The 26,534-nt window shown below is 44.9% G+C and overlaps 2 protein-coding genes across 2 annotated transcripts in view; one reads left to right on the top strand and one right to left on the bottom strand.

The window, feature by feature from the left end:
• Window positions 1–11,105: 11,105 nt before the first annotated feature.
• Window positions 11,106–11,937, bottom strand: LOC101387971 (malignant T-cell-amplified sequence 1-like). The gene has a single exon (XM_004425414.3). The coding sequence runs from the start codon at window positions 11,802–11,804 to the stop codon at window positions 11,259–11,261; it is 546 nt and encodes a 181-aa protein (XP_004425471.1). The 5' UTR covers window positions 11,805–11,937; the 3' UTR covers window positions 11,106–11,258.
• A 1,374-nt stretch (window positions 11,938–13,311) lies between these two features.
• AKR1E2 (aldo-keto reductase family 1 member E2) overlaps window positions 13,312–26,534 on the top strand; it is a 28,295-nt gene continuing 15,072 nt past the window's right edge. The window contains exons 1-3 of the mRNA XM_014783697.2: window positions 13,312–15,551; window positions 16,863–17,051; window positions 17,338–17,537. Of these exons, the coding sequence (XP_014639183.2) occupies window positions 17,487–17,537 (51 nt within the window). The 5' untranslated portion in view covers window positions 13,312–15,551; window positions 16,863–17,051; window positions 17,338–17,486. The remainder of the gene's footprint in view (window positions 15,552–16,862; window positions 17,052–17,337; window positions 17,538–26,534) is intronic.

Genomic DNA, 26,534 nt, shown 5'->3' with positions numbered 1-26,534 from the left:
AATATATGAACATATGCATAATCTATCCCTGAACTAGAATTTGATGGGAAAAAACCCTGCGCTTTATATTTTATTCTTCTTTGGTGTTTCTTTCGTAGCTAGATTTCTGCACCAATTTTATTTCACCTGAATTTGATCACATGTTGTAAATCATCCAGGTTCCTAGCGCTGAACAGATCTAGGCTTTTGTAGTTCACGTTGAGTTTAAAAAGAAAACAAACACACACACATTCCCTAATCATATGCATGGTGTTCTTCAATGTTTATTGTGGGGCAGGATAAAAAGATACAGTTCAGATACCAGGACAATACCAAATAACTCCAGCCCATCAGGTAGAAGAGTGGAGAGTGTCTACGGCCGAGTTGTTCTTGCTAGGCTGGAGGATGTCAGGTAACAGACTTCACTGTTTCTGTTGAATTGCTAATTATTTGGGGATTCTGTAGGAAAAAGTCCACACAGATTTGGCCTGTTCAATTCTCAAATATTTTGCTCCTGCTAAAGCGTGCATGTGCACACTCACACACACACACATACGTACTCACACATACAACAATGTATATATAACTCATAGACATGACTTTTCACCTTTCTTTCCTCTCCCTTCCCTTCTCACGCTCACCCTGAGTTCAGGGTCTCAGCCATCCATGTTTTGAGCTTTCAGCTTCCTATGTCTGGTCTCTCTCTGGGGACACTTCCAAAATAAACACTCCATTGCTGGGATCAAAAGAGTGCGTGATCAGTTGCCCTCAGATGAACGCCATGACTGAGAACTCAAGGCCCTCTGCTTCATGGCTTTCATCCACCTTTTCCATTCTTACTTTCCACTTCCGCCCAAAGGGAATACAAGTTACATTTTTATGGCATCTGGGCTTCATTTGTCTCCTCCATAAATTTTCCCTGATTGCTCAACATGACTTACCTCTTCCTCCTCTTCATGCATATGGTGATTTTTTCCCTCACATATCATGTCTGTGTAATTCCAGCTCCTTTGCTCTCATTTTGTCTTAACATTCAGAGTTTGGTTTTATAAAAACTTTCATATTTATATCTTGACTTCATATACATATAAATTCACTGAGTGCAAGAGCCCTGTTTCACATTGCTCTGTGGTTCCAGAAGCACCCAGCACTGTGTGTTTGCAGCTAGATGACAAATGATGCAGCTATTACTTGATCCCTTGAAGCCAGTGTGATAAAATGGCAAAGTGAGATATACGGACGTTATGTTCTGTTAAGATTTCAGAAGATTCGATTTTTGGTGAATGGCATAATAAAGGAGAATCTAATAGAGGAAATGGAGAACTTTCATTAAGTTCCAAGGAAAAGTAATAATGTAATTAGGCCAAGAGGGAATAGCAAGCTCAAAATAAAAGAATAATTTGAACCAAAGCTAGACTGCAAAATGTCCACAGAAAGTCTGTGAGCGTGAGAAACACAGGTTGGCTGGATTGCAGTGGGGTGGTTAGCTTGTGGAGATGATCATACTGAAAACTAAGGCTCTCTATAACTTTTTTTTTTAAGTAATAGGAAACTAACAGAAGTTCTTGCACTCTTGGGGGTGAGTTAACATGTGAAATAACATGCTAAATCAGTAGGGGAAATATTGTGGCACCTTCTGCAGACTTGCTCACAGATTCTGGAGTCAGAATAAGATCCAATCCCTTCTCCATGATTCACAGGCTCTGTGACCTTGGGTAATTAGTCTAGCCCCTCTGTGCCTTGTTTGTCAGCTCCAAAAAGGAGCTTATAATCCCATCTCAGAGAGTTGTTCTTATAAATTATAGACAGTTATATGGGGAGAGAGGTGGCTGCGGAGGGAAGATGGTGTAAGTTTGGAAAACGAGGCGCCAGGAAAGGAAGGATGGAGAAATGGTGGTAGCAGCCATGGAGAGTTCACCACCACTCAATCCTGTGGGGAAGTACCCACAGCTCAGGGAATTTCTCCTGTGTCCATCTACAAATATACAGTGCAAATAGCATCCTGTAATCACAGAGTGATTGCATATTAACTGAATTTTAACAAAAGCAATAAACCTAGGCCTCTTTAGTGCATCCACCAGAATGAGGGCATTGCTTTGTTAAAGGCCCACTTTTCAATCATATTCACTGAAATGGCGCTTTACTGGTAATTAAAAGAGTGATAATCAAAACCTTAGTGCAGCCTCTCAAATGTCAGCTAGTAGAACTTGGATGGTTAATAAGAGAGAAAAAAACAGCGCAACCAATAAACACAACAAACCAATCACAGCTCTCTTTGGCTTGAGAATCTGCAATGGCTTTCATACCTGCACCCCTGTGTTCATTGCAGCATTATTCACAATAGCCAAGACTTTGAAGCAACCTAAGGGTCCAGCAAGGGACAAATAGATGAAGAAGGTGTAGTATATATACATAATGAAATACTACTCAGCCATAAGAAGCAATGAAATCCAGCCATTTGTGACCATACGGATGGACCTTGAGGGTATTATGCTAAGTGAAATAAGTCAGAGGGAGAAGGTCAGATACCATATGATCTCACTCATAAGTAGAAGATAAAACCAACAACAAACAAACACATAGAGACAGAGAATGGATTGGTGGTTACCAGAGGGGAATGAGGGAGGGAGGAGTACAAAAGGGATGATTAGGCACATGTGTGTGGTGATGGATGGTAATTAGTATTTGGGTGGTGAACATGATGTAATCTATGCAGAAATAGAGGTATAATGATGTACACCTGAAATTTATACAATGTTATAAACCAATGTTACTGCAATAAAAATAAATAAATAAATATTAAAAATAATAATAAGAAAAAGAATGAGTCTTCACTTAGCATCATGCCCTCCAGGCTCACCTATGTTTTCACAAATGTTGGAATTTCCATCTAACTGTTCTTCTTACTCTTTTTTTACATTATTGTAAATTTTTAGTGAGATGTAGAGATAAATACAAATTTAAGAGAATCAATCGACATTTGACCTCAAAAGAATATAGACATAGTTACCAATGGTTGGTATGTCTGTAAGGAGCCATTGGAGATGCTGCTTATTTCATGCTTTTGCAAGGCACGGTCATCTTCAGGTCAAATCCTCAACATATTGGAAATGCAGAGAGCTTACTTTAAAAATTCTTCCCTAAGAAAATCATTTAATATAGCATTTGGTTTTCATGGTTGTTTGGCTAAGCTTCTGATATTTCCATGATTGCTTGCCCACATTTCTAAATCATTCTTACTGAAGAAAAAAAGTCTTTTGACAGAGATAACTCTGAAACATGCGATTGAAAATTTGATGTTTTGCATAGTCAGAAAGATGTTTCCTGCTTAGAAAACGTTTTCTCTGTAACACAGATGTGCTTTTCAAAGCCTTGGAATTTCCTCTTTTGAAAATATGTTGAGCTGACTGAAGTTTTTAAAGAAAATAATTGTATCCTGAATTTAGCTCTGCTGAAAAAGCATGCAAGATTGCAATCACGCTCTTTGTAAATGTTTTGAAGTTTTCCTGGAGTTTATCATGTAAGGATGAACTGAAGGGACTGGGGTCTCAGGGTTAACGTAGACTTTGATTTTTAAAAGTGTGAGCAAGTGCATAGAGGTAAAAAATAAAAAAGTACCAAGGTGTACATTATCCTTAATCCTTAGAATTTAAAAACCTCGATTTATAATATTCAAAATCCTTAGTGGTCATCATTTGTAATGTGTTTACCATTAAAGTTTCCTAGTAAAATAAAGACTGAGAGTGACTGAATGTGTGACAATGGTAGGGAACGTCCCTTTACGTGCTTCCAGTTTGGGGAATTACAAATACAGCTACGATGAGCTTTTTCTTTCCAAAGTGGCTATGCCATTTGCATTCCTATCAGCAATGGATTGGAGTTCACTTTGCTCAGCATTTTTGCCAACACTTATATGGCCACCCTTTTTGCTGTTGTTGGTTCTAGTAGATATGTATGTCATTGTGGTTTAATGTGAATTTCTGTAATGGTTAAGGATGTTGAGCATCCTTTCATGTGCTTACTTGCTATTCATGTATCTTATTTAGTGACGGGTCTGTTCAAATCTTTTGCCCAGTTGTTTATTGCTGCTGCTTTTCCACCATTGAGTTTTGAGAGTTTGTTACATATTCCGAATGCTAATTATTTATTAAATATATGTTTTCCAATATTTTCTTTTAGTATATGGATCGTCTTTCATTTTCTTAACAGCATCTTTCAAAACTCAGAAGTTCTTAATTTTAAATCGTTCTATTTTTTTCATTTAAGGGTAGTGATGTTGGTGTTATGTCGAAGAAATCGTTGCCGAACTCAGGGTCACAAGGTTTTTCTCCTATGTTTACTTCTAGAAATTTGATATGTTTTAACATTTCGGTCTATAATCCATTTTGAGTTAACTTTTGTATACATTGCAAGATACAGGCCAAAGTTCCATATTTTTGCAATAGAGATGCCCGTAGCACCATCTGTTGAAAAGACTATTCTTCTTTAACTGAATTGCCTTTGCAACTTTGTAGAAAATCAATTGACCATATTTACCGGGTCTATTTCTAGACCCTTTTCAGTTGCACTGACTCCTGTGTCTATCCATTTGCTCACAGCACATAGACTTGTCTACTGTAGCATCCGTAAGCCTTGGAGTCAGATGGTATAAGCCCTCCAATTTTGTTCGCTCTTTTTCAAAATGGTTTGAGCTATTCTGTTCCTTTGAATTGCCTTTAGAATTTTAGAAATGGTTGTCAATTCTTATAAAAAATCCTGTGTAATTTTGACTCAAATTATATTAAACCCATACACTAATTCTGGGAGAATTGACATTATCACCTTACTGAGTCTTCCAGTTCATGAACAGAGCACACTGCTGTGTTTATTCAAGTCTCCTTTCATCTGTGCTCCTTTCCTAAGTGTCTTGTGGTTTTGGCACATGCATGATGCACATACTTTGTTAGACTGATACGTAAGTATTTCAAGTTTTTTGGTACTACTGAAAAGAGTCTATTTTTAAATTTCAATTTCCAATTGTTCATTGCTAACATATAGACATGCGATTGATTTTTAAATACTGATTTGCTAATTTCAAGCATCTGCTCTAGTAGCTTTCGTTGTAGATTCTTTTGGATTGTCTACTTAGACAAGGTCAAGTTGTCTGTGAATAGAGACAGTTTTATTTTTTATTTGCAAGCTGTGTGCCTTTTATTTCTTTTTTCCCCTTGTTGCACTACCTAGAATGATGAATGGAAGTCGTTATAGGGGGCATTCCTGTCTCTTTCCTGGTTTTAGGAAGAAAGCATTCTGTCTTTCACCAGTAAATATATGTTAGCTGTAGGTATTTTGTAGATCTATTTTATCAGGGTGAGGAAGATTTCTTTTATTGAATGAATTAATATTGAATTATGCCAAATAGTTTTTTCTGCATCTAGTGAAATGATCATCTGCTTTTCCTTCTTTAATCTATTAATATGATTTATTTTGTTCATTGATTTCTGAATATTGAACCAGCCTTCCATTTCAAGAATAAACCCCAGATTTTGCCATTTTTTCGTGTTGCTGGGCTCACTTTGCTAACGTTTTTTGAGGATATTTGTGTTTATGTTCATGAAAGATATTGATCTGTACTTTTGTTTTCCTATAATGTCTTTGGTTTGGATTTTTGTGTAATACTGGCCTCATAAAACGAGTTGGGAAGTTTCCCCTAAACTTCTTTATTGAAGAAGAAATTCTGTAAAATTTTTATTATTTCTTCCTCAGATGCCTGATAGAATTCCCCAGTGAAATTTTCTGGGTCTGGAGTTTTCTTTGTTTGAAGCATTTTAACTACAAATTTAATTTAATTACTTGACTTTAATAGATAGAGGACTATTCTAGTTACGTATTTCTTTTTAGATGAGCTGGTAGTTTGTTACCATTTTTTCTTTCTCTGTGAGTTTTTCTCAAACCCTATCAGTTGAATTCAGGTATTTCTCACCCCTGCCCCCAATGGTAACGCAGACCAAGGATTTAAAACCTGTGCATTAGGGGCTCTAATAGCCACAGGAGTGCGTGAGGTCTCTCAGCTGAGAGCTCTTGCTACTCAAAGGTGGCAGGAGAAGCTAGCTTGCTGACGGCGGATGGCGGAGCAGCCAGGGGGCATTGTTCTCCTTTGGCCCCATTCCATGTGTATGTCTCAGCATCCAGAAAGACCACGGGCTCAGGGGAACTTTGTTTCTGCCATCAGCACTTTGGGCCACCCCTGCACCCAGCACTGCTCTCCCCACAGAACAAAGCAGGATGGTGACTTGGCATCTGGACCCAACAGAGTCATAGAAGTTTGAGTTCCTCTTAGAATGAGCCACCCATACGCATGTGCCTGGACTTTCCTGATTTTTCCACTAAAAGTCCAGGATCCTGGAACCACCTCAATCCCAGCAAAGTGAATGTTTGGTCATTTTAGTCCGTACCCCACTGAACTTCCCCAATTCATTCAGCTTTGTTCTTAGAGCAGCTGAGGCAGGGGGCATGGGCAGGGAGGCAGGAGGGGCCTGCAGGGAAGGGCGTAGCTTCTCAACAGGAAGCAAAGCTTTGCAGTTACTTTGGGTTTTCAGAGGCTACCTGTTTAGCTCAATAAACACACTTTTCCTCCAAAGCCCTATACCCTCTTGTAGAGATCATTTAATTCAGCAGTCACAGCCATATCACCTTTCAGCTGGGGGCCTGGGGTTCACTGCCTTTGTCCATGATACCATCCCTCTCTTCTTCCATTAGGAAGAGAGTGAACGACAGCCAAGGTACCATTTGAAGGGTTGGTTTCAATCCTACTTCTTCCTGCTCAGCCTCTAAATATTCCTGAACAGATAGGAGAGGGGGTACCCTGACTCCTTCTCACCCACTAGTACGGTGAGAGCATTCCCTACGAACCCTGAAAAGTCTTCTCCTTTCCTTCCACCTAGCCTTTGGCGTCCTCATTTTTTCTCTTCCAGAGGCCAAGTCTCTGTGAGCATCCCATCCTCATCATCAGAACTATCAAGAAATGTGCAGGGTCTCAGATTTTTACTCTATTTGCAAGCCAACAAGCTGGCTTGTTTCATGGATGCAGGCAGAAGACATAAGACACCTGAGTCAGGGATAAAGGACTTTAGGAGTCATGACAAAAGCAGTGGCCAGAGCTTCATGTTCATTTGCATTGATTCTCCATGCCCATCAAGTCCCACAGAGGCGATGCAAGGGCCCTATCAGGGATGACTGCAAACACAGTGGGTTATGTTACAGGAAAGGAATCTGAACTTGTTGCATTCACTGCTGTTATGGTAAGCAGAAGCAAGCCTGCTCTTTTTCCAGATGTTACCCTATCTTTTCTGGTTAATGCCTGCCAACACAATCCTGAAAATGGCTCTGAGTGGTCAGAGCCTGCATTCTTGGCCTGCCTTCAGGGCTGTGCTGGATTACCTCTCTCAACACAACTCTTTCTCTAAATTCTAAAAATGACATAGATTTTCAAAGTAGCTGGCCAGAATTAGGAATATTAACTGGTCAAATAGTGATCCAAGTTTAGTGGGATTGTCCATTAATGACTGCTGTGAAAATGCACATCTCCCTTTTCTGCTATCAGTGGGCACTGCATATTTGAGTAGGGACAAAACTCTTTATTTATCAATGAGTCCCCTTCAAAATTCCTTATGACTTTTCCAGACACTGTAAGTCACTGATTCTATGTACAGACCTACTCCTCTAGAGGTGGAGGAAAATGCTTTACTCTTCCCAGAAATTAGATAGTCGATCATAAGGTTAATAGTCTCAATAACTCTTTCCTGTTAGTTTTATAAATGCACAGATGTTCCTCCATTCATGCATTAATGTCAGTGCTCCCACCATCCCATCTTTAGCTTTTTGATTTTATCACTCACAGGAATTTGTTGTTCATCATTTGGGCTACCATCTATGTACCAACAGCTCTCAAATTTGTACAAAAGTCCCGGCATTGCCTGCTCTTCAGACACTTATTGTCTCTATGTCTGCTGAGTAGTTCCATTTGGATGCCCTATAAGAAATTCAGGTTTAATATGCCTCCTGAAATTATTTCGTTTTCCTCTCCTACTGCCCCATCCCAACTCTTTCCCTTGTAGCTCCTGTTCCATTTATGGGATCAGCTTTCACCAAGTTCCTGACCAAGAAATCCAGGACTCATTTGAAAACTTCCTTTCCTGATATTAACCAATCCAGTAATCATCCTAAGAAATTTTACTCCACAAATATATTTAAAATAATTCAAATCCTTTTAATCAGTGTCATCATCTTTTGTCTGAAATACTTGCAACACTGTAATATTAGTTACTTCCTCTAGTCTTCACTCCACTTGAACACTTCCTCACCACCACTGTCCAAAATATAATATTGTTTGTGTCTCCTTCGTTCTCAACAGCCTTTTAAAGACCCATTTCAACCGTAAGTATATAAGTTCTTTAGCATGTTAAAAATGGGTCTCTACCAGGAGCCTCCAGCTTCATCTCCCCTCACCTTTTCCTAGAAAACCATGGCCTATAAAAGCCAAGCTGCTTGTATTTCTGTGATTTCTGCATTGTTCACACTATTTCTTTTCCTGAAATTTTATTCAGCATTTTCATTAAGAAGGCACCTTTAATAATTTTTTTTTCTATTTCCACTCAGCCTCTCATTCAGAAACTCTCTTTGATTCTCTACACAGAGACAACTTTCCCTAATTTAGTCATACTATAACAGACAATTCAGATATTTACTATATACAATTTTTACATACACAAATATATGAAAGTGAAATTATATATCTATAAGCTTGCCTTCCTAACAAGACTAAGCTCCTGGAAAACAGTTAGGGTGGTATTATATCTATATTTCTATCCCTTGCTTCTAGCCCAGTGTCTGGCCCCAAAGTAAGGACCCAATAATGTTTGTTGAGCTATTCTGGGCTAAATAGCCCAGGAGTGGGTAGATTCTTGAAGTAAGACGTGGCTATCATTTGTATTTTTTTAGCTAGCATCCTTATCACTGAACTAGGCCCTGGCATTAGCTAAGAGTAAGTAGAGATGATCCTCTTCTACTTTAATTGTTCATAATACCCTTTTGGCTCACAGATCACTTGAAACATATGATGATTGTAGAGAACACTTTAACATATAAATCTATCTATGCATATACACACCAAATTTTGTACGAAATTCCAGGAAGTTCAGAGAGCTCTTGATCTCCATCTCCTTTCCAAAGTATACACAGCCTTTCCATTCTGAGTTGTTTGGTAGGATTGCAACAGTATCCAATAAGACCAGGTGAACCCGGAAGGAATGGAAGATAGGTGCATATGCATGGATGAAGAGACCTGAAAGAAGTGGCTTAGCATGGATCCAGAGGGTCCTCCTTCAACTTTTGTGGAGAGAGTTGGTTAGGATATGGTAAAAGAAGAACTGTAGGGTTGCTTACCTTGACTGTCTCCCTCAGTGTTTGTCAGTCACTGGTGCTCCAGCATATTTATCATGAGAAATTTAGAGGTGCCCCACAGGTATCCACCAAGGGCCAGAGTTAGTGGTGCTGATTGGGGTGGAGAATTAATAAGTGCAAAACCCCAATCCTTTAAGGAGAAAATAGTGTTATGATGAGAAGTGTTTAAGAGCTGTTACATGACAACTTTGTGGTGAAAGGAGATAATCCAAATGTGTGGATTTATGAGAACAGAAGGCCAGTCCTTCCGCCTCCCTTCCTTCCTGCTTCCCTATTCCACTGATCATATCCCTGTCAAGTAGTTCCTCTCTTAGTTAATCTTTCCCCTCATCATATAAACATACTCAGACATCCCATTAACAAACATGCAACAACAACAAATTATAAAAATAATAGCAAAATAATCTAAATTCCAAAACAAAATAAAATATCTTGACTATAACCTTCCTCTAGCTTTCACCCAGTATCTTTTCATTTACAACCAAAATTCTATAAGGAATAAAATGAAGTCTAAACTTCCACAACCTACCTTCTCCCTTTCCATTCACCCCTAAATCAACTGCAGTGTGTCTTGCGTTCATATAAATTACACTGAAACTGCTCATATGAAAGTCACTGACAAGCTTTCAGTCGACTTACTTTATCCTCCTTAAAGGAATTTTTCAGTTGTGTCTATGATGACATTCTACAAAAATTGGGATATCTTTGGCTTTAAATTTCAGAAAACTCAAGTAAAAATGAAGTAGTCTATATGGAAATTTTATCTCACATAACTTAGCCACCACCCCTTAATAAGAGGCACCAATATATGGAGACTCCATGGTTGATTAATCATCATTTCATGAATCAAGGGCACTGCTGCTTTTCATTTTCAATTTTACCATTTTCAGACTTTACGTTTATCAAGGTGGTGTGTGTGTGTATCTTTGGCAAGAGCAAAATTGCACATGCCAATGCCCATCCAAAGCAGGGAGTGTTTCTCCCCATTTACCTATCTTTGAGAGCCTGAAAACTTTTTCCAGAAATCTTTTAGTAGCCCCTCCTAACACAGGTTACATACCCACCTATAAATGACGCAAAACCATGGTAGAAAAGACGCCTATTTTCCTAAGGGTTCCTAAATAGAGAAGATCCTACTTGGCTTTAGGTCCCATGCCCACCTATAAATGAATTAATTCTCATAGGGAAAGACCACCATGACAGGCCTAGACTAATCAGAATTTTCCTGATTCAGGTAGAAAACTAGAAAACGGATGGACACAGTTCTGCCAGCGAGGAGGAAGGGGTGATATTTGTTGGGTGGACAACAACGCCTGCTGTATATTTTTTACTGGATTTTCTGCTTCTAGTACAACTGTTCAAGCTTCCCATCTTCTGCTCATCCCTTAAGTGTTCATATTTATAGAGTTGTTTAGGGCCCCTCTCCCATCATTTTTTTCCTCCCATCTGTTCCCTCACAACTTTGGGTCTGTCTACCAACTGTACCCTCTTGACTTCGAAATCTTTGCTTCTACGAGAGACAATTTACCTGTGTTTGAACTGATATCCGCTTGGGCAGAGGAGACAGCAAATCTAAACTAATCACCCCTCTGCAAACACACACACACACACACACACACGCACGCACTCACACGCACACAATGACACAGATACACAAACACGTGGGCTCGTTCCAAATCTTTACTTTTGTCTTTTTTTTTTTTTTTTTTTTTTTTTTAGCATCTGTTGAATTTATTCAGCATAACCACAGAGGCAGTGCCTTCCTGCCAGCACACACAGACACCAACACAGATACAGCACAGTGTCCACATTTAGCCCCGGCGCATTCCTTCGGCGGCTCATTTGTACGTCTTCATATGCCACAGCCCGTCATTTAAATAATGGATGTTCTCGATGCCGATCCCTTTGTTGACTCGCCCAATGTCCTCCGCAGACATCTTCATGACCCCGACACACAGCGCGTGCTGTTTCCCCTCCGCCATGATCGCAACCACCGTGTCTTCCGCAGCAGGGTAGAGCCTGGCTCCAGGGGAGGTCAGGCCCGGGCACATGATGTTGGCTCCACTGAGGACGAATTTGATGGCTCCTTTATCCACCTGCTGGCGCGGCAGGATGAAAGGATACTTGTGAAGCAGCCTGAGGGTCGGGTAGAAGGGCCCTTCTCTCTGTCTGAAAAACAGTAACTCCCCGTTGACGGTCAGGATCTCGATGTGCTCGTGGCACCGCACGATCTTCACGGGGTCCTTCCTGGGCATGATTTGAGGGAGCCACGGCTCGACGCCTGGAAACTGCTCTACCAACTGGCTCTTGATACCCTTAATAACCGAGGTTTTCAACTGGATGCAGTTGGACACATTTTCCTTTTCATCGAATTTCTTGAACATGATCCAAGGTTTGGAGGGAGGGGGGGCGACGACAGACACGGGCCCCGAATGCGGAAAAGAGCGAATTCGCGAGGGTCCGGCACAGGCGCTTACCCGAGGCGGGCCGGCGGGGACGGTCGGCGCTGCTGTCGTGAACCGGAAGGGAGGCGCGCTTTACGGCTCCCCGTGAGCTCCACTTCCGCTCCTCTGAACATGGCGGCGCGCTAGCCGGCGGTTCCGCTGCCTGGTCCTCTCCAGAGCCGGTAGGTGGAAGGGCGGGACTTGAGAAGGAAGACGAGCTGGAGCAATCGTTCCTGTTGCAGGAAGACAAGAAAGAGGGGGCCTGTCTTTTGTTTTTATTATTGGGAAACCGTACAGTTATTCATCCAGTTACCCAAGCCAGACGCCTGGGGCGATTCCTGGCTGACACGCCTCTCCTCCTCCCCACGGTCGCTACCGGAGGTCGAGTCGTGTTCGTTATACCTCTCCCACATCTCTCACAATCTTCCACTCCTCTCCCGCCCTCTAACACTGTTTAGCGCAGGCTCGTGTAATTGTAAACAGTTGCTGCCTGGCACCCCGAATGCAACCTTGTCCCTTCCGAGTTCTCTCCGCCTGCACCCGGAGAGGGGAGGCTTTGCGGCTGGGGGGGAAGCAAATGTCGGAGGATTTCCATCCTTTTAAACGTACCCAAACTCATTTTACGCCCAAGATACGGTCTCTCTTGGGGAATGTTCCAAGTGCTTCTGAAGAGAATGTGCGTTCTGCTTTGTTTGGGTCCGGTGCTCTGTACCTGCTAGTGATGTCCCGGCGGTGGGTAGAGTTGTTCAGATCTTCCCTGTCCTTACTGAATTTTTGTGTACTCATTCCATCGATTAGTGAGCAGCCTATTGAAATCTCCAGCTATGATTGCAGATCTGTTTCCCTTCTCATTTGTATCAGCTTTGGGTTCATATATGTTGAAGCTCCGTTATTAGGTCCATACACGTTCGTGATTAATGCGGAGGTCACCCTGTTAATTAGGATTTTATCCGTATAGATTTTACTTGTCATCCTAAGAAGTATGAGGCCCGTGAGGGTAGGAATTGTGTATTTTATCTCTGTATTCTTTCACTTAGCACAAGATCTGTTTCATAGTACATACTACATACGCAATAAATGACTGATAAATAAGTGAAAGAATTCTTCCTCTCCACCAAGGTCTGGTCCCTTTTCCAGGCAGTGCTATGTGAAAAGAATAAGGGCAAATCCTTGCAGTCTTGACACTTCTTCTCTCCGATAAACACATACTTAATTTAGGAAGCCTACACTGCAGCAGGAATTATAACAGGTGCTAGATATACAAGAAAGATAACATAATTTCCACATTGTTGGGAACTTATAGCACATGAGGGTTTCTTATATGTGTATATATATGTATATTTATGTATTTGTATATATAGTATCCCCATTCTCAGTACAAAAACCTGTATTAGTCTGGGGTCTCTTCGTCTGTATGTAAATATAAATATAAATATGTAAATATCTATAATATATAATATATATAATAATATAAAATATAAATATATGATATAAATATATATATATAAATATATATATTTAATTTTTATTGTAAGGAATTGGTTCACATGACTATGGAGGCTGAGAAATCCCAATGTCAACAGTCAACAAGCTAGAGACTCAGGAGAGGTGACGGTGTAAATTCCAGTCTGAGTCCAAGTCTGAAAGCAGGAGAGGACCAGTGTCCCAGGTCAAAGGCCATCAGGCAGGAGGAGTTCCTTCTTACTCGGGAGAATCAGCCTTATTGTTCTATTTAGTCCTTCAAAGGATTGGATGAGGCCTGCCTGCATTAGGGAGGGCAATCTCCTTTATTCTGCCGTTTAAAATGTTAATCTCATCCAGAAAAACCCTCACAGAAACACCCAGAATAATGTTTGACCAAATATCTGGGCACTTGTGGGCAGACCAAGGCAGAATAGTGGGTGCTTGTGTGCTGATCTAGAACCCAGGAATGAGTCCTGCTCCATCACTTATAGATCGAAATCCTGGAAGTTACTGAACTTGTCCATGTCTCGGTTTATTCATTGTGAATGTGTGGTTAACAAGAGATGGGGGTGAGAATTTCTTGAATTAATACTAAGAAGGATTGGGTTTTAAGTATTTCACATAGCTATTATTATTAAATTAACATCAAAACAATCACATAAATATTTTCATAGGCTCTTCACACAGGATGTGGTACAACTGGCCCCAGATTTGAGCTTTCCTGTTTACAGCTGAGGCTCTGACCTCTGTCCCTGAGGCTTCACTCCAGTCACTTGATCCTGTGAAGTGTCACACATTTCTAGACACATCTCCAGTTGTTTTACAAGCAGCTAACCTTGTTCATTATGGATGGGTTTTATGTGCTTGACTCTTATAGGGTGATTCTCTTTCTTTAGGTCTTAGGGGTTGCGCCATTGTTCCTGTGTGCAAAGTCAGAACTGTATGAGCAGCATAAACCAGATGTCCTAGAAATTCGAGAGAGGGAAAGTCATTGCTGGCTAGAATGACCAGGGTGACCTTTCTGTAGATGCCCAGTAGCGTAATCAGAGGTGATCTGACCTGGAACTGGCTGTAAGAGCAATGCCCAAGGGATGTTTTATTGAATCTGCTTTAGCCCAAGGACTCTAAGAAAGTTTAGCCTGGAGTTCCACAGCAATGAAAACTCTTTTCAGAGTTAATCATTTTTATCTATCATCCTCTTAATTCTGTAGGGTGTAACTCTTTCCCAGGGTGCACTTTTTCTTGGCCCACAAGCATCTATTTCCTGTCTACCATGAAAAGGACACTTAAGTGCTAGTTTCTGCTGCTAAGTTCTTCAGTTAAAAAATGAAAAACCTCTTTTTTAAGACTTCCTAAAAATTTATCTTCTCTAAAATCATGGGGCCTGATTCTTCAACTTTATAGAAGAACCTAGGCCTTTGAGGATCACGTACATTACCATATGAAAAAATATGACATACAAGTGTTGCTGTAAACAAACTAACATTGTTAAAACTTTAAAACACACTACCAATTTATTCTGGTTAAATAACTTTAAATTAATTTAAAGTTAATTAACTGAATGGATTTCAAAAAGAAGAAGGAAAGTTAAGGCATAAAATTCAGTCTTTTAAGCCTGGGGTATACCACTTCCTAAGTTTTATCAGCCTCCTTCAGTATCACTTTATTTCCTCATGAAATCTGGATATGGTATATACTTCACAATGTATGGGGTAGTTATAAGGAATAAAAAATACAGTATAGAAAGGACACACCTAATAGTGGGAAACAGAGTAAGTCCATTTAAAAGTGTTTCATCTATTTGCAAAACTCTTTATGCGGTAGTTATAAGGTCTAGTATTATACTATATATGTAAAAAAGTTATGGAAAATTACTGTAGCTTTGGATAATTTACTATCTAAGTGAAATAGTCAAGAGATGCCAGAATTCAGTTTTATGTCAGTATTCTCAAGGGAGTATGTAATCGAGACATACTGATTATGTTGCAAAATTAAGATGATAAACTGAGTGAGAAAATTTCTCAGTTTCCTCAAATCTCCAAAATTCGGAGCATGATTCACACACCTGGGTTGTATTAACAGTTTCAAACATTTGACCTTAACACAGCTTTGTCTGCATTTTGAGAAATGACCACTAGAGGGCAGGAGAACCAAACTATGAAGTCTCCATGCGGTTCACCAAGACTGAAGTACTGTATTAGAAGGAGTATTCTCAACCAGTAGGTAACTATTTTTTATCATACAACTATTTTTCCTCAATTGTATTTCCAAAATAAATAAACCCATCTGTACAGAATCACAAGATATTTCACAAGCTCAAGAAAAGCACATTCTAAATACTAATCTACTTGATTTACAATTTGTGAATTTTCTCTGTATCTGTCTATAATCAACAATAAAGTAATTATTTCCAAAATGATGTCTATAAGAAGTACGTTAGCCCTACGTTTTTGATCTGCTCAAAGAAATATAAAAATACCTTTTCTCACACTGCTTCACCTTATGAACTATTTTTTTCAAAATTAAAAAAAATTATGTATATTGTAAAAATAATCTCACAACATCCAAAATGTTTTCAATTATTTCTTCCTCGTTGCTCCATTCCACAGGTAACACTGCTAAGTTTCTCATATACTCTAAAAATGTTCTCTGCACACCAAGCATATAGAAGGATAGGCAGGAGAGGTGTGTATCCACCCACACTTGTGCTTGCGTGGGGATGCCCAGAGGAAACAGCTGCACATGGGAGGAGTGGGCAGGGGTCCCCTTGATCTTAGGGGCTCTCATTCCCAAAGCAAACCCCACGGGAGGGTTGAGCTCTGGCCTAGGAGTACGGAACCCTGCGTTCTCCTCTGGACTCCGCCCACTTCCTGGGACCCGGGCCAGTTCCTGCCTCTCCTAGCCTCAGTTTCCCACTTGTCCCATGAGGGGGTGGACACAGAACTGTGTGAACGTGACCGGGCTCCCCCCCGTGGGTGGGTGTGGTGGGGCACTGAGTGCCCAGGGACACACGGGCCTCCCTCCCACCTGTGGACCCCACTCGGGGCAGCGGGCCTCAGGTCCGTAGACACAGACAGCGTGTGCAACACACCAATGGCTCACAGCTGGCCAGTACCATGTGTTCCCACCAGCTGCTGCCCTGGGACCTCCAGCCAGGAGGGCCAGAGACTGGGGACATGAGAGTCACGGAACACCCCCACCCCACTGTCCTGGTCCTCAGACTCCACCCCAAGGGCCAGCTCGATGGATGGCTGGGTCAGGGGTCCTGGAGAGGGCAGTGGATTCTGTGCCCAGGCAGGGAACAGGTCAGGCCGCCCCTTCTGCCTCCTCTATACCCCATCTTCCTGTCTTCTCTGGCAGGACCCTGGGACACAGGGTCCAGCCTGTCCCTGGCCTCCCTGGCTGGTATAAGGGGGCCTGGAGGGAGCCCCAGGAGGAGGTGGCCCCGCAATGATGACAGAGGAAGGGTTGGGGGTAGTTACTGTTATTAGGGAGCCCCTCCTGGGCACTCAGTGAGTTCACTTCCTTGTATAGATGAGCAGTGGCACCAGTGCTTAAGGTCACTCAGCTGAGTGACCAAGCCTGGCCCAACTGAGGTTCTGAGAAGTCACGACATAAGCTTACTTGTCACAGAGCTGTGATGTGGCCCCAGGTGAGTCTGACCCCAAAGGCTGTGCTGTGCACAGGAGCCCGAGGAGGTGGCCCCTGAGCCCAGACGTGGAGGTGAGTCCATCGAGGATGGGGGGCTATGGGGAGGGGCGCTGCAGGCTGGGGGCTGTGAGGGAGCAAGGGCTTGGTGGGGTGCCTGGGGGAGGAAGGCTGTAGGGAGGCTGGAGTGGGGGTGAGGGGTGAGGGCCTCTGGACCAGATCACAGAGGGTGCAATGCCAGGCAGGGAGTCAGGGGCCACTGCAAATTGGGGGTGGGCGGGAGACAAGGGGACCAAGGGGACAAGCCACCTGTCCACATCACCAGGGCACTCTTGTTCATGTTGCTGTTGGCCTCCTCCAGGCTGAGGATGAAGCAGCGTGGCCCACCTGCTGGATGCAGAACAGCGAAAAGCTGTGGTTGCAGAGCCCAGAGACGGTGCTTGTGACTGTGTGGCAGTCACAGGCGTGGTGGACGCTGAAGAGGAGGAGGTGCTGCTGGAGGCCAAACTGATGCTGTCGATCTGGGGGAACCGCGAGGAGGTGGCCGCTCAGAACAGTGGGGTATGGCAGGGTCAGCAGAGGCCCTGGACTCTGCAGGGCACCCCGTGCCAGGGAGCAGATTTGGGGGCTTCTAGAAACTGGGGCTTGGCTCATTTTGTGGGTACAGATTGGGAAGGGAAAGGCTGCGGAAGTGCTGCCAGGGAGAAGGGGCGGGCACTGAGCTGCCTTTCTTGGCTGTCAGAGGCCTCCAGGACAAAGCTCGTGGTGACCTCCCACACTCCAGAGCTGGCAGAGCCGACTGAGTGCACGCTGAACACATCAGCGACATGCCTGCTGCTGAGGTGGTGGACACACCTGAGTGTGAGGACCAGGAGTGGGAGCTGCCGCCAGTCCTGGGCTCCATATTGGTGCACTTGTGGCTGGGTGGCGAGACGTGCCCGTGGGCACTGGTCGCTGTGACCAGCACTCTGGAAGGTGTGAGAGACGTGTGCAGAGAGCATTGCCCTGAGGTGGGCAGGATGCTATGCCAGTGCTCCTTGACAAGTGTCAGCTAGTCTTCTGGTTCCCAAAGAGCAGAAGACACCTAAGGCCGTGAGTGGACAAAGGGAAGCCAGGCCCGCCTGTGGAAGGGCAGGCATCGTGGCTGGCAGCAGGAGAGTTGCCGGGTGAATCTGGACTCTGGAGGTGGCCTGGGACACTGAAGTCTGTAAGTGCTTAGCTACCTGACTAGCCAGACACTGGGGGTTGCAGCCTTGTGCTGGCCAGCGGTAGGGACCAAGTAGTAAGTGTCCTTGTCTATCTCGAGTCCCATCTGCTTCATGTGAGGGAAGGTTGAGCTGGCTCCATGCCTGACCTTTGCCCTTTTGGTGCAAGTCCGCTTCTTCTGGACATAGTCACAGTGGGCGGTGGGGTTCACGGCATAGCACAGGTTGGCTTTGTTAGGAGTCTGCAGCTCTGGTGGGAGAGAGGCAGAGGAAGGCTCACCTGTGCTCAGGAGAGGGCTGCAGGCCAGGGAGAAGGATATGCATAGCAACAGAAAGAAGATTAGTGGTGGTCAGGGGGTGAGGGGTATGTGGATTGGGACCCTTCCTGGTGCCAGTGTTTCCCACTCTGCACCCACAGAAAGAGCCAAGTACCCCTGGCTCCTGAACAGAGCTTCTGGAATGCCCCAGAGCCAGAAGCAGGTCTAGAGTGCCTGGCAGAATCCAGGCATCTACTTTAATGTGTACAGGATTTCTGTTTGGTGTGAGAAAAACATTCTAGAAATAGACAGTGGTGATGGTTGCACAGCATATTGAATTTACTTAATGCCACTGAATTGAAAAATTTAAAATGAATAAAAGATAAATTTTCACTGTGTGTAAATTTTAAAACATAAGCTCTTATAAACCGTAAAGTATATGAAATAGAAAAGGAAAATCTGAAACAAAAGTTGTCATCACAAGGGAGGGAACGCCAGCTCCAGCGCTGGAGCCAGCGCTGCGGCTGATGCTAGAGGTGCAGCTGGCTTTGGGTGTGGAACTGGCATGGGGTCTGGTGCCAGTGCTGGCGTGGGCTCCATCTCCAGCAGTTCTGCCAACGCTAGATCTAGAACTGGCCGTAGTCCTGTGGCTGACTCTGATTCTGGTTGCGGTTCCAGACTTGGTGAGAGAACTGATGATGGATATTGCTTTAGGTCTGGATCTAGAACCCGATCTGGCTGTCACTCTTGAGCTGGTCCAAGTCTTCAAGCTGGAGGTGTCTGATTCCGTGGCTGGTCCTAGATCTAGCTCCACTCGTGTATCAGGGCTGCCTCTAGCTCCATGGCTGTGTAAGGTCTTGAGCTAGAGGTGGCTGGCTGTAGCTTTGTAGCCGCCACTCACTGGCTGTGGGTTAGATGTTGTCCCACCTGTTAGGCTGTGGGCTCTGAGGGTTGGGAAGGTGTCTGGGGTTCTCATTTATACACCGGGTGCCTGCACACTACAGGGAGCGGGACACAGGTGCTGAATACATGAATCGCCCCTTGGGTCTCGGGTTTTACATCTGTAAAAGAACAGCAGCTACCTCAAAGAACGGTTGGGAGGATTACACTGATGCGATACACTGTAAGTGCCTGCTCTGTGCGAGCCACCATTTTGGAGGCTTGGGAATACAGCAGAGAAAAGGCACAGCCGTGCTTGCATGGAGCTGACTGGAGCAGGGCTTAAATGAGGGAATGTGGATCACAGATGAGGGGTCCAAGCGCAGTTGGGAGCAGCTGCCAGGATCAGCAGGTCATACACATGTCTTTGTCCAGCAGCTCAAGACCAACTTGGGTGGGGCTGGAGGGGATGTGGGCTCCTTGGTCTGAATGTGCATGCTACACGTGATCCCCATGTGACCATTCCCTTCACAGGTCCTCAGTTTTGTCATCTTTAAAATGGGCATGTGAGGAAACCCACTCCTAGGTTCCTCCATGAAGTTTATCTTGAACCTACAAGATAGAAAAAGAACTCCCTGTGACGTCTTCCCACTGGTAACCCCAGAGAACTGGCATTTGAGTTCACCAGGGGAACCAGGCAATGTCTTCCAGGAGACTGGTTAGAGTCCCCCCTTTGGTCAGTGTCCATGCTGGAACCGGATCCCTGGGCTTTAACTCCCAGTGGCCACAGTGACCCTGGCATTGGTGGCACACTAGTCAAGCCATGTCTCCAGGTGCTCTAAAAAGCCATCTTCAAGTGGGAGGAACAGAACAGCGAGGGTCAGCGCTGGGAGCAAGCAGGACCAGGGAGGCAGCTTTGCAAATCAGTAGATAAAGAGCTCCCTTCCTTCGTACTTTTGCTGTCTTTTCTCACCTACACTGTATTTCATCTCGTGGATGGTCATCATTCATTTAACCAGATCGCTAAGGAAGGAAATTGGGTTGTATCCTATCTTTTGCTCCTATGACAAAAGCTGCACTGAATAACTATGTACATATGTCTAGGGTAGAGGTGTTTCCATGGTATAAATTCCCTGAACGGGGATTGTTGAATCAAAGGGTAAATACATTTGTAATTTTGATAGATATGGTCAAAGTGCCTCCATTGGAAGGCAACTTGCATTCCCACCAACAAAGAATAAAGTTCCTTTTCTACACAGCTTCACAGTATACTTTCAGTCTTTTGGATTTAGTAATTTTGTCATATCATGACTGAGACTGAGCATATTTCATGTGTTTAAAGCTACTTTTGTGAAGTGTATGATAATGTCTTTTGCCCATTTTTATATTGTGTGGCTTCTCTTTTTCCTATCAGTTTCTAGGATCTCTTTATCTATAGGGGTTGTTAGGCCCTTTGCCTGAGATATAAGTTGCAAATATTTGTTCCCAGCTTATATTTCTTCCTTTTTAAGTTAGGATGTGTTTTCCCCTGGTATAATCTTAAAATGCCACTTCTCCCCAGTTTGATTTATTGTTTTGATACAATCCCTATAAAATGCCTCAGCAGATATCTCTTTGTGGAAACTGATGAGCTAATTTCAAAATTTATGGAGAGATACAAAGGGCTAAGAATAGTCAGAACAATCCCAAAGAACAAAGTTGGAGGACATACAACACCAGACTTTTTATTAAGCTGCAGTAAACAAGGCAGTGAGGTAGTGGCGCAAGGATAGACACACATTCACAGGGAGGAAACTGAGGCTCCAATGGTAACACCTCTCTGAGGTCACTGGGTCTGTCTGTGCCCCTAACCAGTAGGTGGCACTGCCCTCACACCTGGTAGCTGTTGCTCACCGCCCTCTGCTCTCACCTGCTCCTATTACAATCAGCGGCTTCTTTCTTCTTCCTCCAGGGAGAACCTGGTGAGTTCCCCCCTTGAGGACAGATATTCTCTGCTTGGCAGGCTCCATGTCTGGGCAGACATACCACTGACCATGGCTTCACCCAATAGCCTCAGACCAAGTGGAACCCACCTGACCCTACTTTGAGGGGGAAATGTGGGCTCTCTCCCTCCTCCCAACTAAGCAAAGCCCCCTCCCACATAGAAGCTGAATGTGCTGGATATGTGGGCTGGGGGCTGGCGCAGGGGTGGGGCAGGAGTCCCTCCTGGTTCCAGCACTTTTTCCATCTCCAAAGCCCCAGCCTCATGCTCTGACCTTCCAGTAGCTTCGCTGAGCCACCTCTGTGTTTTGTAAAGACCTCCTCTGCTCACACAAGCTCAGGTGGGTCCTGCTGTTGCAACTGAGAGTTTCACCTGGATGGAGCATGTTCAAGGTCATCCCTGTGACTCGCTGAGCTGCCCTAAATGTGCTTTCCTGACTGAGGGGAAGGGGCTCCGTTCCTGGAGGGAGAGGGAGCAGACAGGAGCAGCCAGGCTGCACCATCCTCTGTCCTGGGTGGCAGGGCTGGGCTGCTCAGCTCAGAAGCTGGGTTATGGAGCAGGAGGGGAGGTGCATGGACAGAGCCAGGACCGGGACGATAGTCCTGCGGTGAATAGTCTGTGTAGACTGTAATGAGTAGTCTTATATCTTTGAAAAATTGTAGAAGAATTTCTTTTGGATAAATTCCTAGGATCAGCACTGCTGGGTAAAGGTATGGATCTGTGGGACCTGATGGGTCCTGTGAGCTGTTCCCCCAGAAGGGAGTGTCCTGTGTCCTTCCCTCCAGTGTCACACTTCCCTCCAGCAGGTCTGGAGGGGCCTCTGCCTCCTCACACTGTCACCAGGGCTGTCTCACCAGACACAAACACCTGCCAGTGATGGTGACAAACGCCATCTCCCTAGTGTTCACATTTGTATGTGTCCTCGGCAGGGAGGCAAGCATCTCTGACATTTGGCCACACGCATTGCCTCTTGTTTGAACTGCCGGTATTTGTTCTTTGACCCTTTTTAAAATATTGATTTTTGAGAGTTGTTGGTACCACGGGAATGTTAAAACTTTCTCTGGCTGTGGGTTCTGAGGAATGCCCTCCCGGTTTGGTTTGTCCGTCCACTGGTGATGTTTCCCCTGTTTTGGGTTGGCCACAGAAGGGCCAGCTGTTTCTTTATGGCTCCTGGCTCTCATGTGACACTTAGAAGAGTGGTTTCTACCCCAAGATTTTGAACTTATCTACGTCCTATAAGGGCTTCAGTTTTCACATGTAACCTTTGATTCATCTGGGATTTCCCTTTTAAATAAAAAAGTGCTATTTTAATAAAAAGCAAAAATTAATTAGTTCTCTCTTAAAATATGCAGGCACACATAAAACGTGACATCTGTGATTCTATTTATATGAATAATCCAGACTAGGTAAAGAAATAGACAAAACAGATTAGCCGCTGCTGGGGTTTTGGGGAAGGGACCAATGGGGAGTGACAGCTTTAGGTACGGGCTTTCCTTGTGGGGAGATGAAAATAATCTGCAATTAGATAGTAGTCCCGGGTGCACAGCATGGGGAAGTACCTAATGCCTCTAAATTGCACAATTTAAAATGATTTATTTAGCTCAGGACCCCACAAGAGTAAGTCTTCCCAGGCTGCAGGCCACCTGATGGGTGGTCTGAGGCCAGTCTTTGCTCCTGGCCCTACACCAGCCTCTGGGGACCCCACCCTAGAGGCCCAGTAGGGATCCCTCCTCATATGCTCACATGCACCCATCCCTGGCCTCCTCACCCTCCCAGTCCTCCCTCTAGCATGCTGCTTCATTTCCCTGTAGCATCTGCTCTTCTCTTCCACATGAATTTGCTTTCATGGTTTTGTCCATTTCCCCCTCCAGGCTGTGAGCTCCTGGAGGGCAGGGACCATGTTGGCCCTTTGGCCTAAAGCTGCCCCTGTTCAGGGTGAGTGCTGGGGGCACAGTTGCTGAATGAATAATGAGAGGATCTCAGAGCCCCCTCCTGCATCTGAGCAGCTCACATTGTGGACATGCGTGCTAAGGATAAAAGGTGCATGTTGGGTCGGAGACGGGGACCGACCCGCAGAAGGACCTCTGGCTGCCCCTTCCTGGCTCCAGCTGCTCCGTTGAGCACAGTGGGCACAGCCGCCCCCTGGTGGTCAGCTCCAGCACTGCAGGCCCAGGCAGGAAACCTGAAATTAAAACACATCTGTTTGGGGTCATCAAGTCAGTGGGGCTTTCAGGCCCCAGGGGGCAAAGGAGCAGGACTTGCAGGCTCCAGGGGGGATGAGAGGGACCTCGGATCCTCCATGTCTCCCAGTTTCCGTCCATCATCCTAGGGTGTCCAGTTCACTCACGAGGCCTCCTCACCCCAGCCAGGGCAATGACTCCGTCCACTTCCATCTGAGGACCCCAGGCTCCAGCAATGATGGTCTGGTCCCTGGTCCTGGGAGGAGCAGTCCAGTGCTCTGCCATGTTCTGTACTAACCCCGGTCCTCCGCCCCAGGACCCCAGGCTGCCCTCTGTTCCCACGGACGGCAGGGGGTAGAAAGCATTTACTGAACTCAGCGCAGCGGGCCATCGATGGAGAACCAAGGTCACTAAACTCTTCTACGAGCCTGTTAGACCCTCAGGGTCCCCGCCCCAAGCCCGTCAATTTCTAAAGGAAGAATCAGGCCTTCCCTCCCTATCATGGAGCCCCATCCCCATGGGGTGCGGGTCCGGGGCTTACCCTCGTCCGAGCGGTGGACACAGGGCCCCAGACCTTGCCCTCCCCGGGCCGCCCTGGGGATGTCCCGGCCCTGCTGACCCTGGGAACCTCGGGACCCCAGCCCATCAGCCCAGCATCTCTCCCCATCACGCCCCTGCTGTGCTCTGCCGGCGTGTTGCTAGGAGACTGGGTGCCGGCAGCGGTCCTGCGTGTGGCTCAACGGCTGGCGCGTGCGCACATCCACTTCCCAACATCCGACCTTCAGCCGCCGAGCCGCCTAACAATCGGGGTGTCCGCCGAGGTGGCGTCCTTCGGGATTCTCGGGGCAGCCGCGGACATGTCCTGAAGCATGGAGAGGATAAATAAGATACCTATTCTGGGCCTGGGCGCCTGCAAGGTGAGGGAGCCTCCCAGTGGAGGAGGGGCGCCTTTCCTTTCCGAGGTGCGCCCTGAGTGGAGGGGCCACCTGCGGGGCCACCCACCAGGACACCCGCGGGGACACCTGCTGCAACGGTGACCCGGGTCAGCTGGTCACCCATACCTCCCTTGGGGCGGCCTCCGCCTGTGTTTGATAGATGGACTTGTTAGATATCAGGTTTTCTGATAGTGTAGGTTGTGCCTCTGGTATTTCATATTGAGGCCATATCATAATTATTCAGAAATAATGTTTGGGGAAGCACAGAAGAAAAGATTGTCAGGCTTGGGTTGGGGCAGAGAGAGTGACAGTCACCTAACTAGATCAGAACAGCAGCCAACCTAGAAGATTCGGAAATGTTATCTGGATCAAAAGGATAAGGAACTGCTGACATTGCTAACTGGGTTTTAAAAAGAAACTTTGGAACTCCATCTCCTTCCCTCTGTAAAAACCTGACAGCAGAAGCACTTTGGCGCTTTCTCTACTTTGGACTTTGTAATTCCTGTCAGCGATTAAGACACAGCACTAACTAAAAAGCCTTTCAAATGTGCTTTTTTTTTTTTTTTGAGGAAGATCAGCCCTGAGCTAACATCCGTGCTAATTCTCCTCTTTTTGCTGAAGAAGACCGGCTCTAAGCTAACATCTATTGCCAATCCTCCTTCTTTTTTCTTTTCCCCAAAGCCCCAGTAGATAGTTGTATGTCATAGTTGCACATCCTTCTAGTTCCTGTATGTGGGACGCGGCCTCAGCGTGGCTGGAGAAGCGGTGCGTCAGTGTGCGCCTGTGATCCGAAGCCGGGACGCCAGTAGCAGAGCTTGCACACTTAACCGCTAAGCCACGGGGCCGGCCCAAATGTGCTTCTTTTTTAATACTTAGTCTTTGATAAAAAGATGTTCATTTAAGAAGGTACATAGGAAGTTACTGGATGAGTAGGAATTAGAATGATCAACCCCTGCTCATCAAATTATTATTTCAGTTATTTCTTCTATCCACTTATCAACTGTTAGAGGCCAAGGATGTAGTTTTATTCATTGTGGTTCTCAGCATCTAGCCAAGGACATGCAGTTGGCAGCTGTTCAGTAAACACTCGATGGGTTTAACTGTTTTGACCTCTTGCCTGACTTTAATTCTTTTTTGTGCTGTGTCTTCTGCACATAGCTCCATGTAGGAGTCCACACCCGTGTTCTTGCACACAGGGTAAGGAAAAGCTGTAAGAACTGTGCTTAACAGGCCAAAACTTTCCTTTGTTGTTGTTATTGACTTGAGTTGCATAGAATTGCATTGATCACAGTCTCCCTTCCCTGATCCATGCAAAGGCTTGTTTTAGTTACTTTGGATGGTGTAACAACCCAAATTACCGTCAGCTGTCTCTTGCACCAGAGATGCTACATCGACAACCAACCACAAAACTCGGTGGCTTACAACAGCATGTGGTCTATTACTCCTGCACGTAGGTGGTCATCTGGGCAGCTCTGTGGATCTTGGCCTGACTCCCTCACACTTCTGGGGTTTGTCCGGTCTCAGTTGGGACCATTGTGGCTACTCCGCTTGGCTTCATTTACCTCTCCTCCTCAAGCAGGCTAGTCTGGGGGTATTCTCATGGTAACAGGTGAGGCACAAGAGAGCAGGGAGGACCATGTGGGCCCTGTGAGGTGTCCTGAGGCCTGAGTCTGGAACTGGCCTCTCTGTGGCATTTTATTGGCCAAAATAAAACACAAGGACAGCCCAGATTCGAGAGGTGGAAATATAGCTCTGACTGGGCCTGTGGAATCACGTTAAATCTATGGATCAATTTGGGGAGAATTGACATCTTTATGATGTTAAATCCAGCTTTCTACAAGCATGGTATCTTTCTCTGTTAGTAAATTATACTCCAAATATCCTAATATCTAGATTTTCCTCTGAATATTTCATCTCTAAGTATCTCTTCTTGTGGTTGGATGGTTTTTCCTGTAGAGAACATACACTTCATTTGCTGGACTTATTCCTGGATACTTGATAGTCTGTGATACTATTGGAAATGACACTTCTCTGAAATTGTTTTCAACTTGTTTGCTGTTGGTGCATAGAAAAACAATCATCTTTAGTATATTCATTACGTTTCCAGCCACTTTGCTAAGC

Source organism: Ceratotherium simum, chromosome 32 (assembly GCF_057802395.1).
Source record: "Ceratotherium simum simum isolate JZ-2026a chromosome 32, ASM5780239v1, whole genome shotgun sequence".
Lineage (NCBI taxonomy): Eukaryota > Metazoa > Chordata > Mammalia > Perissodactyla > Rhinocerotidae > Ceratotherium > Ceratotherium simum.
The sequence above is the reverse complement of the archived record's forward strand: the minus strand, read 5'-3'. Positions and strand labels throughout refer to the sequence as shown.